This window comes from Osmerus eperlanus, chromosome 15 (genome assembly GCF_963692335.1).
Source record: "Osmerus eperlanus chromosome 15, fOsmEpe2.1, whole genome shotgun sequence".
Classification (NCBI taxonomy): Eukaryota; Metazoa; Chordata; class Actinopteri; order Osmeriformes; family Osmeridae; genus Osmerus; species Osmerus eperlanus.
In genome coordinates this window covers 10634042-10649187 of record NC_085032.1, presented here as the reverse complement: position 1 = coordinate 10649187, position 15146 = coordinate 10634042, and the positions used below count along the sequence as shown (strand labels likewise).

Here is a 15146-nt window from a genome sequence, read left to right as displayed (position 1 = left end):
AAAAAACACAACACCACATCCATCCTGATAAAATGTATATTATAAATTGATTGTCCATCATGATCATGCATATTGTCAAAGGTACAAAGTGGGATAAAAATACATTCCTGAAATCATATAATAGACTCATGTATTGTTTCTTTTCTATATTCAGCTGCATAACAGTTTTTCATCAGTATCCAATATCAGTAGAAGCAGCTCACCAGACAGTTGTCATTTTTAAAATGGCATTCGTTCCATACAAAACAGCTTTCCCTAACTTGGGGTATACTCCATGGGTTGGATATTATAGAGGGGATTTCGTGTTGAAAAAACACAAGAACACACATAGACACAAACACACACTGTATAAAGCGTTCAAACACACAAATACCAACACAGCTCAAGCAGTGCTAGGAGCGTTGGCGAGTGCAGGAACCATCTTGGTGTTCTCATCATCTTGGCTGTCGTCAGGAAGGGGGTCATACTGGCGACGGTACAGTAAACGAGTTACCAAGGTGATGATGAACATCTCCAGGATCAACAACTGCTGACTCATCACTACAGAGAGAGAGAGAGAGAGAGAGAGAGAGAGAGAGAGAGAGAGAGAGAGAGAGAGAGAGAGAGAGAGAGAGAGAGAGAGAGAGAGAGAGGGAGAGAGAGGGAGAGAGAGAGGGAGAGAGAGAGAGAGGGAGAGAGAGAGAGAAGGGCCAAGACAGCCCAGTTGGCCCATTGATACCAGGGAATCTATAGCATATTTTATACAGCTCAATATTGCTGTGTGCAGGATGGAGGATCCAGGGGGTGGGTGAGTAACTTACAGTAACCACGGGCCTGGGAGGAATATGGAGGGGCACAGGCTATGGTCCCATTCATGGCCAGGATGTTGATGATGGCTGACTGCAGCTGGCTCAGGACCAAAACCAACTACACACACACACACACACACACATCAATGTATGTGTACAAGGTACTGTAACCATAAGCTGAGGGTTTATGGGGTGTCTGTTGGGACTGACCTGGTACATGGCATATTTGGGGATGATCTTGAGGCTTCGCAGTGTGGTCCTGAGGTGCATGAACATGATGGCCACGGGCCACAGGGCGATGATGGTGAGGACACCCACAAACGGGTTGATCCAGATAGCAGAACCTGTTATGGCCAACTGGGACACACACACACGCACAGATGACTGACTGAGTCTCCAAACCCTAATCTGCCATTGGGTATGTGTTCCCATGATCCCAACTCACATCAGTCAGCTCAAAGTTGCCATTTGTCCAGAGAATTATTGACAGGATGGTGAAGACCACCTTCAGCACAGCAAACTGGAAGGAGCCCAGCTTCAGCAAGAACAGAGTCCGCCTGTAAGGATCAAATTAAACATTCATTTGACTCCTGAGTAAAACTTACACAAGGTAATAGCTAAGTAAGTACACCAGCTTTTCTCTTTGAACTTGAGGATGCATGCTTTTCAGAGTAGTCCTGAGCAGACCTGTAGTACAAGGCCATGACCAGCAGGGGGAGCGTGTGGAGGGTCATACACAGGGAGAGGGTGAGTGGCCTTACGGATGATCAACCTGCTCTGAGGCCTCACATAGTCAAGCTTCACTTCAACAAACAAAAGGGCTCGCTGGATCGATACTAACCCAAGATTTTCAGCTGTACAAGAAAATCGAATCTTTTACTAACATGCCCTGAATTTAAAAGGAGTATAGTTTTGTCAGATCCAGACCATGTGTTGAGCTACCCTAACCCACCTGGCCCACCCCTTGACCCTCCCCACCCAGAAGTTGCCGTGAGTTACCGGGTTATGGCGACGTGAGGCAGACAGGGGCAGCAGCAGCAGCAGGGGCCGGTGCTGATTCTCAGGGTCTTGGTCTTGGAACGCAGAAGAAAAGCCTTGTCGCCCCCCACCTCCTCGATCATCAGGATCAGGAACTTGAACACCACGATTGCAAAGTAGCTAAGTAGAATGGGAGAGTTAGTCGAAAGGGGTTGTAAGAGAGAAACAATGCTATACAGGAATACTTGAGTGAAAAAACACACTGACTGTATTTTGACACTGTTCTGATACACAGTGTAGGTTTTCCTGCCCTTTCACCTCCCTCTCCACAGGGCTTCCAGACTGAAACAACACGAAGGAGAGGAGAGGATGTGCAGAGCTCTGCAGTAAGTGTGACTTACGTTGCAGAGGTCATGTCAGTAAACATAGTGGCTCTTGGAATCCACATCCCCAGACATGACATGGTCCCAATCACCTGAAAACACACACACACACATTACTATGGAGGTTTTATTTCTGTTCTATTCTGTTCTTTACCAGCTGTTTGGTCCCATTTTCTTACCGGTGCTGCCCCATTGACCCAGATGATAATACTCTTCTTGTTGGAAGGCACCTTTTTGTAGATGTAAACGCATTCCTCTATGTAGACCAGCATGGATGCTGTTGCCATGAAGGTCAAAACTGAGTACAGTATGATCCCAAAGATGTCCAGCTCTGTGGGAGGAACACACACACACATAGCTGAGCTGGAACCCAAAATGCTATTTTCAAAAAGCCACCTGACACAGTGAGGAGACGATCCATAGAAGGGATGAGGGTTTTTGAGGTTTTTGTTCTTCTGCACGTAAGAAAAGACGACAGGAATCTGGTGTCTGGAAGTCTGGTGAAGGCATGGTAGGCTTGGTATGAGAACAAGGTATATCTATATTGAGCCATGGTACTATAGGTTTTCTAATCAGTGTGGTATGACTGTTTTGGACAATAAGGAACAGATGGAATTAACTGGTAATGGGTTCTGTGTTCCGGGAAACCTGCGGCTGTGAGAGATCCAGGTCAATGAAAATAACAAACAAGAAACCCGTAATGGCCCAAAACGAGCACTGCAAGACATTCTTGCATGCAAACACGCAAACACCGTAAAAAACAAAATGTATCTGATGAGTGTACAGAGACATAGTGAGCCTGTTCCTGCTTCTGGGAAATGTGTCAGTTTGGTTGAAATAAAGTCGGGCGAACGCAAACATATGGATATAATTATCGACCAACAGCTGTCTTCGTTCCCAAAAAGTGTGTGGTTGAAGGACAGGAAGTTCATGATGTGTAATCATGTGTAAGGATTTGTGGGTTTCTTGATTTAGAAACCCACACAATAGTTGACACAATATCCTCAGGCTGATCATCTTTAGAAATGTACACTCCTAGAAATGGTGCTTTCTCTCTGCCTGTTTCAGACCCATGTCACACCCTTCTGCTAGTCTGTCAGTTACTATGCTTACAGTAAAATGTGTGTCATCTAAATTACATAGATTCTGCGTTGTACTCCCCAACATATTGACTCACACAAAACACAAGACTATCTCCATTCCACTTCTCGTATGTCCACCTTCAGTTGTTCAGTCCCCTCTCAGATCATCCTGATTATACCACTCACATTGATTGGGTCCTGGAAAAACCTCGCCCAGGGAGACAAAACATCCTCATACCATTCTACAGCCTTTGACTTCTGAGAACATCCTGCAATACAAACAATACTGCATTGGTTGCGGCCTTCCAAGTCAATTCAACACCCTTTTCAATCCTAATTTCATAAAGATGCACTTCATCTCACTCTCATTTCCCTTAGATGGCATGAGAATGATTTACTACTTTAAGTCCTAGTTCTCTCATTTGAACGTATGTGCGTGCATATGCATGCATGCGTTTCAGGTGATTGAGAATATCATGTGGTTTAACTGAGTTGACTGACATGATCTCTCCAATGTATGGTATTACATCTGCTTTTGATCTGCTCCCCTGAAATTCATTGGGAAACAAACTTTGCCCAAATGTCACACAATAAAACTTTTCAAAATGTCATTTTCTCAGCTCATTCGACATCTGCCAATCTTTAAACAACACACTCATTCATTCCAAGAAGATTTCATAAGCACTCCATCTCTGTTGTAGCCTATAAAATATACAAATAGTAGTGTGTCTCTAAATACCTTAAATACTTTGGCAAAGTGATTTATTAACCCTGAGCCCTTCCATAAATCCATCCCTTAAAATCCCAATTATTGCATGTTAATCCGAGTGGGTCTACACACCCAATGGCTGAAAGCAGAATTAATCATAGAAGTTTAAATGTTCACTGACAGCTAGAATATGAATTACACTTGTAAACACGTCAGGATGATTATCAAATGTCTGATAATGGATTTACAGTAATTTCCTAACACATTGTAAAAAATGTTAGTTGTGTGTGAAATAGCGTACAGGATAGATGGACATGACTAGATATTATATATGCTGCGACAGGTGCGAGATAACTGGACGGAAAAATATCATGATTGAATTGAGTGTTTCAAAGCGCAAAAAAGGTATTAAAAATATATAGAAAGACAGTTACTTACGGACAATAATGTCGATGGCGAGTGGAGGTCTGTCCCTGCAGCTGGGGTCGATGGTTCGGTTAGACGGGTCCATCCTGCTGGTTTCGATAGAGCGAAGAGTCAACGATGGTCGGTGATCGAGTTTCTGTCACTGACATCAGCCTCTCTGAAACTTCTACCTTTCCCGATGAACTTCACTACCGTGGGCGAACGAGGGACGGTTACCGGTTTCCAAATTGTTGTTGAAATAGAACCCGCCTTCTGTTAAGCAACGGATGGTAGACCCTTGACAAATCACTGCAGGGTTTCCATCCGACGTAAGGTTACCTACAATTCGAGAGGCCAATTGTGCAAATCACGACAGTCGCTCGAGTGTCGTGAATCAACTCAAACCCTCCCTCTGTGTTTTTCTTCTTGGGCGTCTACAAGTAAAAAGTGCATAAGCGATCAAATAATGAACGGCCAGCGATATAGAATATCAAGTAGTAAAAGTTATGGCCCAAATAAAAAGAAAGGATGCTTTTGTGTTTTGTATTTCGTTATATAGCGGCATACACTTACAAAAACACAAAAGGGTAGCCTAGAGATCGGATAAAAGGATGAGGGGGGTGGGGGCAGCAGAGGGGCATTCCTCAGGATCCTGGGTGAGGCTGACATAAGCGCGTTCCCCATCACATGTCCTGCACTGCCATGGAAACAGCAGCTAGAGGCGTCATCATGTGAGGCTTTTGCAAGGCTTGCCTGAGTTCCCCACTCTAACATCAGAATACATGCAGAGGCCTATCTTTGATGAACACACTCACAAAAATAACAAAACAACCTCGTGTGAATGTCAGTGGACACTTATTTGTTCATAATCTGAGTAATCCTCTCAGAGTTGCCTCCATGCTTTTTCTTGTGCTCTTGAGTTGGGATCTGATTTCATGATTTGACCTTGATAAAAACACAGGATTGTTGTTCTAATACAGTTGCCCACAACCTGGTCACCCCCTTCCTAATCATGACCTCGGATGAAATAACATTGGCTTTTGTTTCACTTGGTAAAAGAATGAAAACTTCTCTCTCTACCTGTGGCATGTTCAAACACATTGGACTGGCACTGGAAGACAGCTGGGAACACAAACTCTCTCTGGAGATCTCTTTGGCTCTCTTTCACACACACACACACAGGCACCCACACGCTTATAAATCTCAAAGTGAATTGTACATTAATCAGACTGAATCTCTGCATCACAATGTTCAAGTCCAGACAGATGTGTACCTGGCACACCTAACTTGGATACTCCTAAAACACCCTGGATAAAACCCAGACTGGAGTGAACTGGTAACACCCAGAATCTATACAAGAAGGGTCAGAGCCGACTCTGAGGAGGCTCGGGTACTTTGAAATGTTTAGGACAATGTGGATTGTGGAAGGTATTATCTTTTATCTTCTGGCTGAGCATAGGAGCACTTTCAGCAACAGACATGTACTGCCACGATGCTCAACAGAACACGTCAGGAGGTCCTTCCTGCCAGCCAACAAGATACTGTACTATGAGTCAGCCCTTGTACATGATACAAGTCCTTGAGCCAGTGTTGTGTGTGTTCCATATAGTTCTGACCTGATTGATCATGGAACACCAGACATTTTGAACAACATATACCCTGTTCCTTGTTTTAAATACTGTTTCAGGCAATACTGTGAATTGACTGCATATACCTGGATGTTCATTTTTTTTTTTGCGTTGATCCTTCTGATGTTCATTTAATAGGTGCTGCCACATCAGAATTTCCTTTCGGTGATAAATAAAGTTACATTTAATCAAATCCAATGTTATGTAATCTATAGAAGTGGATAATTTCAAGGACTAACAACTGTTTAGTTTACAGGAGAAATTAAAAATACTAAACAGAATGTAGGCTAAGAGGAAATAGTGTTAAGATCTTTTATCCATTGTAACGCAGGCTAACCCAGAGTGGTTTCAGTGATGGCCTTGTAGGACTTGAACTTTACAGATAGGGTGCTGTTTGCTCTCAGAGACTGTATGTCACCCAGATCAGAAACACAGAGGTTGTTCAACTCCAGGGTACATCAGTTTCTTTCCACCCAGGAGGCTGTACATATCCTCTCTCACACACACACACACACACACACACACACACACACACACACACACACACACACACACACACACAGCCACTTATAGGTCTAGTCAGAAATGACAGTTTGGGATTAATCATGTTTCATCACACCCCTTTTGGTGTTTTAACCCTTGTGTTATCTTCGGGTCATTCTGACCCATCAGTCATTGTGACCCACCGTCGTATTGCGACAGATTTACCGCATACAAAGACAAAGTGAAGCATTTTCTTTTAACCGTTGGGCTGTCTCAGACCCCCCACATTGCAAAGGTTAAAAGAAAGTTATTTTAATTTGTTTTTGTATTGGGTAAAATTGGGTAAACACAACGATGGTTCGTTATGAACCTTTGGGTCATGTGACCCGAAGGCAGCACGAGGGTTAAGTCAGTGTTTCTCAGTTAATGTTTACCTGCACTACCTAATAACATCAGAAGCCAGCTGCATGATTCTACAGGTCTAGCAGGAGTCTCATTGGGGATGGGCCCAACTACAAACACAACTGTGGATGTGTGTGTGTGAATCTCTGTATGTGTATGTATGTTTTGCTGTGATAGTAAGAGTGCAGGACACACACCTCACTAGCAAAAAGCCTGGATTCAAGGTTCAAATGAATAAAGGCTTTTAGCAGGTGTGAGAGGTCAAAGGTCGAGGGAAGGTTTCATTGTTACTGGATGAATTCTACGTTTAAAATGATTTCACTTTCTCTTTGTTTCCATCCTGATCGATCATAATCTTTTTAGTTTTGTTTTCTGTTTCATCATGGTATCAATGAATCCATGGAATAAAAAGACTGGAATCTCAAAAAGATTTAAAAAAACATTTATTGTTATTTCTCCATGTTAATAACCATATATAAGCAATTACTTCATTCACAAAATAGGAACGGTAAAATTAATCGGACAAGAAAAATATATACGCAGTGTTTTTACATAATCAATATATTTACACACATTGTAAAACATGACATTGTAACAAAGGAAAATATTAAGCTTGCGATAAGCAGAGTACAAATACACCTGCACTGTGCATGCAGAGAGGTTGTGGGTAAGTAAAACCATCACCAAAACAAGTCCAACATTATGGACATTTGACATTCCCTTTGTTAAAAGGAATCACTATGGCTTCAGTTATATGGATGTGTGGAACATAAGTATGAGCCTGAAAGATAGATAAGTCTGCTGAAAGTTAAAAATAAGAAAATATGATAGTTTGAAACAGCGTTATCCCCCCCCTCCCACCACAAAAAACACGTAAACAGCTAAGCTTCATGCGTTTAAGCAGTAGTGCTATGTACATAAGTAATGTGTTAATAAAAACTCTGATATGTGTGGCCATTCAGAGGCATTTCTCCCAAGAAGAAACATTATAAAAGAGCACTCAAGTTGAAGTTTGACACAGGTAGTGTCTCGGGCAATGCGCTAGCAACATAAGTAGGTCCATCTGAAGCACAGAAATAACTGGCTAGACTGGAGAGCAGCATATCATAAAGGATATGCATTAAAACCATTACCAAGAGAGTGAAGAGGGGTACTTGGCCAGATATCTAGAAACCGCATTTTTATAGGAAATAAGGAATGATGATTAGTGTATTTCACAACTAAACATAGCCCATCTTGAATCTTATAATTCTATTATACTAAGAACACGCTGGCTCTGGCTGCAGAGACAACCTCCAGAAGTTTGTCTCTGCTCTATCAGCTAGCGGGGAGAAAGGGCTGGACAAACGGATATGGTCTGGGCCAAAAGGAAATTGAAAAGTAAAAGTGGTTTCCAATCCTGGTCCTCTCAATCCCCTGCCCTGCATGTCTTAGATGTTTCTCTCTTCCAACACACCTGATTCAAATGAATGGGTCAAGCTCAGCAGAAGCCTGATAACAACCCATTCATTTGAACCAAGTGTGTTGGAAGAGGGAAACATCTAAAACTTGCAGGTCAGGGAGTCTCAGGGATCAGGACCAGGAAAGGCAGGAGTAAAATATGAAAAAGAATGCAGTACAAAAAAGGCTGTGCCCACAAACTAGCATTGTCCCTTTGTAGTACATTCAGTATGACGTCACAATTTCCACTGACACACACACACACACATCACTACTGTAACTCCACAGCACAGGAACAGCAGGTTGTATAATTGGACATGACCGGGGCTTGACAGATGTCCATACTGGCCTTTCTTTATATACATTTCAGCCTTTGATCTTAACACAGTACAGCCATGTTTAAGTATTTGGTTTGATACTGAATTATGTTGGTATCCAAAACCTTTATCTGTCATATGATGACATCCAGCCTTTCACGACCCTGTTCAGTCATTCACATCATCTCAGTCACAAATGTTAAACAATGACACAATACAGCTCATAACGCAGCACTTTACACAAGCCAAGCTGGGCTGCAAAGACACAGGATTCATTTCCATGTACAAAATGGTTGTGTGGACTGCCACAGAGGTGACCATAAGCAGTGAGGCACTACTTTTTGGTTGAACAACAAATTCTGAACAGTTGATAAGTACATCACATGACACACAGCTGGAGGAGTCCTAACAGCTAGGAGTGTGGTAGGGCCCCCTGCTGGCTATCGCTAGTACTGCAGGGAGCTCTGCAGCAACCACAGGTGTGCACAGGTAAACCTTGCGAGGAAAAATAAAATATATTTTCATTTGGTTTCTATGACACTGGTTAATGAGGTGAAAGCAGAGCTATCATCGCTCACATGTTGTAAACACTTCACTGTTCAGAAGTAAGAGTTCCAGGTAGGTCAGCCCTTTATTTGGCAACCAAAGGTGGGCTTTGAAGGTGAGGAGGTTGTAGTCCGATATGTAAAAACAATCGTTTATCAATGCCGATGACACTGAACTAAATCAAGCTAACAGATGAACACATAAAGCTGATCATTCTAGTTTCCAACAACAACAAGCGCTTATCCCTGTCCCCACACACAGAGGTAAACACTAACGCACACACACTCTTCATTCTAGAAAGAACACACAAACATCCCTAATCTTTTTGGACATGATAAAAAGCATTTGATCCGATGGACGTCAAAACTTAATCTAGAAAGTGCAAATGCGCCATCTTGTGCTTTGATATCAAACTCTGGGGTCTGTGCCCTTTCACCTCAGCATGGTTAAGTCCAGCATTTCATACACGAGGGGAGCTTTTGGGGTACAGTCCAGATTTCAGTTCCTAGCCATGATATCCATCTATGGTGTAATCCAAGCACTAGCTCAAACACAAGTTAACACAAAAAAGTATCTTCTATCTAGTAATACCAGTCAGGGTGCCATTCATGCACCCCTTCTACAACCAGAGTGAAAAATCTGTAGAAAAACCACTACAGTCCCAATGTCCAGTTCCCAGTACTGACTGGTTCCTATCCTTTTCTGCTTCCTGTGACTTCCAATCAGATTTTGGCACAGTAACATTGTGATTGATTATTATTCCTGCCATCATCTTGTGATGCTTGCATTCATTAACAGTCTAAGATCAATGTGAGTTGCAATAATTATCAGCTTTTGATCAAGGTAAATAAAAGACAGTGTGCATGATTTAGACTGTGTATAGGGGGGGTGGGAGTGACGTGTGTGTGGCCAAGCTGCTGATGTTTAACAAGGCTGCCTGTCTGCTGTCTCCCCGGTGGATGAGTATAAGGCATGCGTGTCCAGGGCTATGCCGAGTGGGTCATGTCTGTATTGATGAGTGGAGCGCTAGGAGGAGGTTGTTTCCATGGCAACCAACTGAAGTGTAGCATTGCTTAAGGCATTATATAAAAACGGCTGGCGTTTTCTCCTGGGGGAGGGGAGGGGGGGGCAAGAGAGGGACAGATTAACAACTGAAGTTAAGTATACATAACTTCCTGCGTCCAAGTCAGCCAATGGATAACAATGCTGTCCAGATCTGAGTGATTGGCTCACCTGGTTATGACTCGCTCTCCATGGATATTGTGATTGTGTCACTTTCAGCTGAAACACAAGTCAAAAGTCAGATGCCAGGACAAAGAACAAGAATTAAGGAAGCGGGGAAGGTGAAAACCTGTTGCCATAGTAACAGGGCACCCTGGAACCTACCTGGTTCCAGGGTGCCCTTCTCCAGGTGCTCCTCGGCAATGTTGTTGGCGTGCTGGTCGTTGCTAAGGAGACGGTTTTGGGAGTCGCTGAGTGGACTTGCTGGAACATTCTCAGCGCTGTAACAAACACAACTGTCTGTCACACAGCTCCAGTGATACACAGTTATTGCACACAAACAACTGAGTGACAGCGAATAGCGGTGACGTATTATTATTAGTGTTCCAGGATCACCTTTTATTGGCCTCTGGTCGCTGCAAGGTGACTGTGGCCTGTTCTGCGTCCAAACTGACCAAGCGAGTGGGGAACGTCTGACCATCTCCTTGACTGGACACACCAAAGGAGGACAGACTCAGTGTTAAGAGACCGGGCGGTCATTGACAAATAGCTAATTCTAATGCTGCAAATCCACATTTTCTAGCCAATGGTTGACGGGGAACTGCAGTCCTGACAGTGTCCATCTCACCCAGTGAAGATTGGTAGCAGCCAGTACTTCTTCTGGTCTCCAAACACCTGGCCGATGTTCTTGCGGAAGCCCAAGGAGAAGCCGTTCTTGTCAGAGCCGGTCCTGAAAACGGGCGCTCTGAATGCCTCTAGAACAGAGACAAACAGAAAGAGGGAGACAGAAAGAGAGAGCAAAAGGGAAGGAAAGAGGTAGAGTATGGCAACTAGGCAACAGACAATTAGGAGCTGAAAGGCCTGTGTTCTGGCATGAGTGGAAGAGCAATTGGTGGGGTGGGGGTTTAGGTGGAGCATAGTTAATGAGTGCTGGGGAGTAGGACTGTGTTTATAAGTTTGGGGGAGAGTGCTTGTATATCTGGGAAGGTGAATGTGTGTGTTTTTGTGTGTGTGAGAGAGAGAGAGAGTGTACATGTCTGGTAAGTGGTGTGTGTGAGAGAGAGAGAGTGTACATGTCTGGTAAGTGGTGTGTGAGAGAGTGCGTTACCTATGGTGGACCTGTTCTTCCCTACCAGCCACAGGTGGTAGCTGAAGAGAGACAGAATGCTGATGCAGAACATGGCCGCCACAAAAAAGAGAAACAAGACATGGAATTTGGCGTGAGTGTCTGGCAGCTCATTCTGGGGAGGAGACGGGAGGAGAGAGAGAGAGAGAGACAACGTGTCAACATCTAAACCACACAGGAACAAGACGAGGAGAGAGAGAGAGATGGAGAGAGAGTGTGAGAGAGAGAGCGAGAGAGACACTGGTCTTCACAGCAACCACGTCACAACGGTACGACACATCACGGCACACACACTCTGACATCATCGGCAGGCATAGGAGCACGCTGAAAGGAGCAGCAACGCTAAGGCTTTGGAGGGGTGGGTTACCTTGGGGCAGTTCTCTGCCGATTTCCTCCGGCAAAGCTTTAGTACAAACAGAGACAGAATGGTTAGACGAGGGTACAGAGAGGGGGATGGGAGGACGGGACAGTTCAGGGAAGGACAGAGGGTGAAAAGGGGGCAAGGCCAGACGGGGTGAGGGAGGGAATGAGAGATAAGAGACAAGGGATAGCCGAGAAGACAATGGTATTATCTATTGAGAGGGAACAAAGTGAGAGGAGGAGAGGGAGAAAGGGGAGAGAAGGACAAGTGAGCAGGGAGGAGTAGGGGTGGCGGCTGGGCGGTGGGACTGATGGCATCGATTGTGGAGCGGGCTGTGAAGGGGTGAACAACCAGAGCGAAAGAGAGAGAGAGAGAGAGTGAAGGGGGGGGGACTTTGCACAATGACCCTGTTTGTGTGGAAGAGGAGAGGAAGGAGACAGAGTGAAGTTAGTGGAGGAATGAAAGGAGAGAGAGGGCTCTCTGCAACAGAAGAGAAGCACAGTTAGGAGGCTGGTCAGCTCACTGTGGGACAGGCACACGCACACAGGTGACCTGTACCAGACCAAAGCAGTAGATGCTGGAGAGGAGCCCTGCTCTGTGTTTGTTAGAGGGATGGGTGGCAGGGCGCGGCTAAAGATGGGCCTGGCGTCTTTACTCACTGTCCAGAACTTGATGAAATACTGCAGAACGGTGGCTGCAATGAACAAACAGTACACCAGCGAGTAGGCCAGGAAGAGGATGAAGAACTTGTAGTTGGAGAATCCCACGCAGTTGTTCACCCTGAGAGACACACACAGGGACACACACATATCCACCAACAGAGAGATACACATACACACAGGAAATTCAGTTAGTCCTCCACTTCCTCATTCACAAGAACCAACTGAAGGACTACATACACCACACTAATTAAACAGTTTTGGATTTCAGTGTTCGGTGACCACGGGGTACATACCAAGGACAATGGTGATCCATCTTTAGCACACACCTTCACAGGTAGAAAGAGAAAGATGAGAGGAGAGAAGACATGTGAAGGAATACGTGACAAGGGAACTATTTTTATTTTATTTTTTGGGAAGAGATGAGAAAGGCATGAGACTTACATGTCACAGGCAGAGCAATGGTGGCACCTGTCCGGCTTGATCACCTGACAGCGATCGCAGTATCGGACAGCTGCACAGAACACACACCTGATGAACTCTCCACTTGGCCAGTATCAAGAAGTACAAAAGGGCATGATCCCACACGCACACACACACACACACGCCCAAACACCCACACACACTTCGTACACACCTCCGGCCCCAGTGCGTGTGTACAGCGGCAGGTTGTTGGCAGCTCGCCACAGGATCTCCTGCTGCGTCTCGGGCCTCTCCTCCTTCTCATACTGCTCCTTCTCTGCTTTGGGCAGGCAGAACTGAGAGACACAGGGAGGATGGGAGGACAGAGAAATATAAACATATATATACATTAAACACACACACACACACACACACACACACACAGTAATGTGCTGGATTAGTGGGGATACCTCTTTGGAAGGGTTTGCAGGTCTGGAGAAGATGGTCTTCCAGTACGACCACACAAACATGATGAAGAAGAGGTGAAAGAACACCAGGTAGATTACTGTTGAAAAAACAGCCAGTCAAAACCAGCCACGCATGAACAGCTACTCATGTCTACACTAGCTGTTGCTATCTCTAATATCAGAATATTTATTTAATTTGGTTCTTATCTCCCTTCCTTAAATCCGTCTTTCTGTATCTGGCCCTGGAGCAGGCCAACCTTAAATAAAAACAAATAAACTGAGGACACAGTGGGTCTTATCTGGGCTAGCAGACTGACACACAGCTGAGGTTGTGTATCTGTGGTGTGTGACTTCTGACGCAGTGTTACCCAGGCCTGCCCACGCTTCAGGGCCAATCCACCAATAAATAGAGCTGTCCTACAGCCACTGACACTATGCTGAGCCTCTAAGCTCTGTAGAGCTGTGTGTGTGCGTATCCTCTCAGTTGATTAATCTCTCAGTTGATGAGAAGTATGACTTTGTTCCAGAGCCCCTAAATCTTACAGATGGGTGTGTGTGTGCTTCCACTCTCAGTTGATGAGTACAATGATTTTGTCCTTGACCCCCTACAATTTATAGATGTGTTTTGTGTGTCCACTCTCATTTGGATACCCGCTCACTCTACTGGACTCTTAACGCCAGAAGAGTTAAGCCTGTGCCAAAATGTGTCTGGTCCTGCCAGGGCAAATAGACTACATTTCAATGGACTAAAGACCTACAGCCCCTTGCCCAGACAAGGATCCCAATGAGCAACAAATGGGCTAATTTCAATAAAAGCCATCCACCCTGTGAAACATAAATCCTGTCCAAACCACACTCCACTTACTCTTTTCTCCTATGCTGGGGATGGTGACTGCAAAAGACAAGAGAGAAAACAAAGGGTATTGATAAAACGTTAGTCTTAAACGCTGCCTCAATGGCAGCTTGATCTACAGGAAAATAATAAACCTTATTAGACAGGATCAAGAATCAAACGTCGTCACCTTTCTCATAATTTGGATCCTCTAAATGCACTTGTGTATTCGTCAATTTTGACAATGAATGCCAAAAATTACAGAGGATAAATGATGCCACGCCCATATGATATCTTATATGCACACCGGTTAGTCTACACATCTTAGTCATTTATGATAGCTAACCAGGTTGCTACCTACCTTAATCAGGTGTTGACGTGAATAAACAACAAAAAAAGCTAGCTAGTAGCTGGGTAGCTAATTTCATTACAGTTACATTCTGCCTAGGAAAATAACGACCAGGTTGGGACTGGGAGTAGTGACAACGGGGCCATACTCAATTATAAAATGTTTTACAAAACCATTGCAATTACAATAAAATTGAAAAAAAAAATCAAAATCGCAATCAAATGTGGTGGGTATTTTAGTTTGGCAATCCATTGTTAGCTAGTTGCCGAGCTGCAATAATTTCCTTCTTACTTCCTGTCCAGCTGTCAAGCTGATACAGCTATCCAAAATACAGCACGCTTAGCCTCGACGCTAAAACATACACTTTTATGAACTAACAGGTGTTGTACTTACAAATGCAAAGTTCCACGACATATGCATAATAGGACCAGCAGACAACCAGGGCGATAAAAATAACAGGTATCCAGGCTAAGCCCCGTTGACAGCATCTCAGTACATGGGTGGGCGCCATCTTTACTGTGACCAAAATGCAAGGGTGAGCGCTGATGTGACGTCAAGAAGAAGTTTT

The 15146-nt window shown here is 44.3% G+C and overlaps 2 protein-coding genes across 3 annotated transcripts; both read right to left on the bottom strand.

Annotated features, from left to right (window-relative positions):
* Positions 1–20: 20 nt before the first annotated feature.
* On the bottom strand, positions 21–4900 carry slc51a (solute carrier family 51 member A). Its single transcript, XM_062480107.1, has 8 exons — positions 4379–4900; positions 2329–2480; positions 2168–2241; positions 1788–1946; positions 1234–1345; positions 999–1145; positions 801–906; positions 21–540 (listed from the first exon to the last, which is right to left on the bottom strand). Exons 1-8 carry the CDS (start codon positions 4449–4451, stop codon positions 383–385), a joined length of 981 nt encoding a protein of 326 aa, XP_062336091.1. The 5' UTR covers positions 4452–4900; the 3' UTR covers positions 21–382.
* A 2384-nt stretch (positions 4901–7284) lies between these two features.
* On the bottom strand, positions 7285–15125 carry zdhhc20b (zinc finger DHHC-type palmitoyltransferase 20b). Of its 2 annotated transcripts, XM_062479469.1 has the most exons (14): positions 14972–15125; positions 14263–14289; positions 13401–13495; positions 13166–13286; positions 12973–13042; positions 12825–12857; positions 12529–12649; positions 11876–11911; positions 11491–11623; positions 11011–11137; positions 10779–10871; positions 10548–10663; positions 10395–10442; positions 7285–10269 (listed from the first exon to the last, which is right to left on the bottom strand). In XM_062479469.1, the coding sequence occupies exons 1-13, from the start codon at positions 15087–15089 to the stop codon at positions 10399–10401; spliced, it is 1134 nt and encodes a 377-aa protein (XP_062335453.1). In that variant the 5' UTR covers positions 15090–15125; the 3' UTR covers positions 7285–10269; positions 10395–10398. The 2 variants fall into 2 exon arrangements, with proteins under 2 accessions (XP_062335453.1, XP_062335454.1); XM_062479470.1 differs by lacking the exon at positions 11876–11911.
* Between the last annotated feature and the right edge of the window lie 21 nt (positions 15126–15146).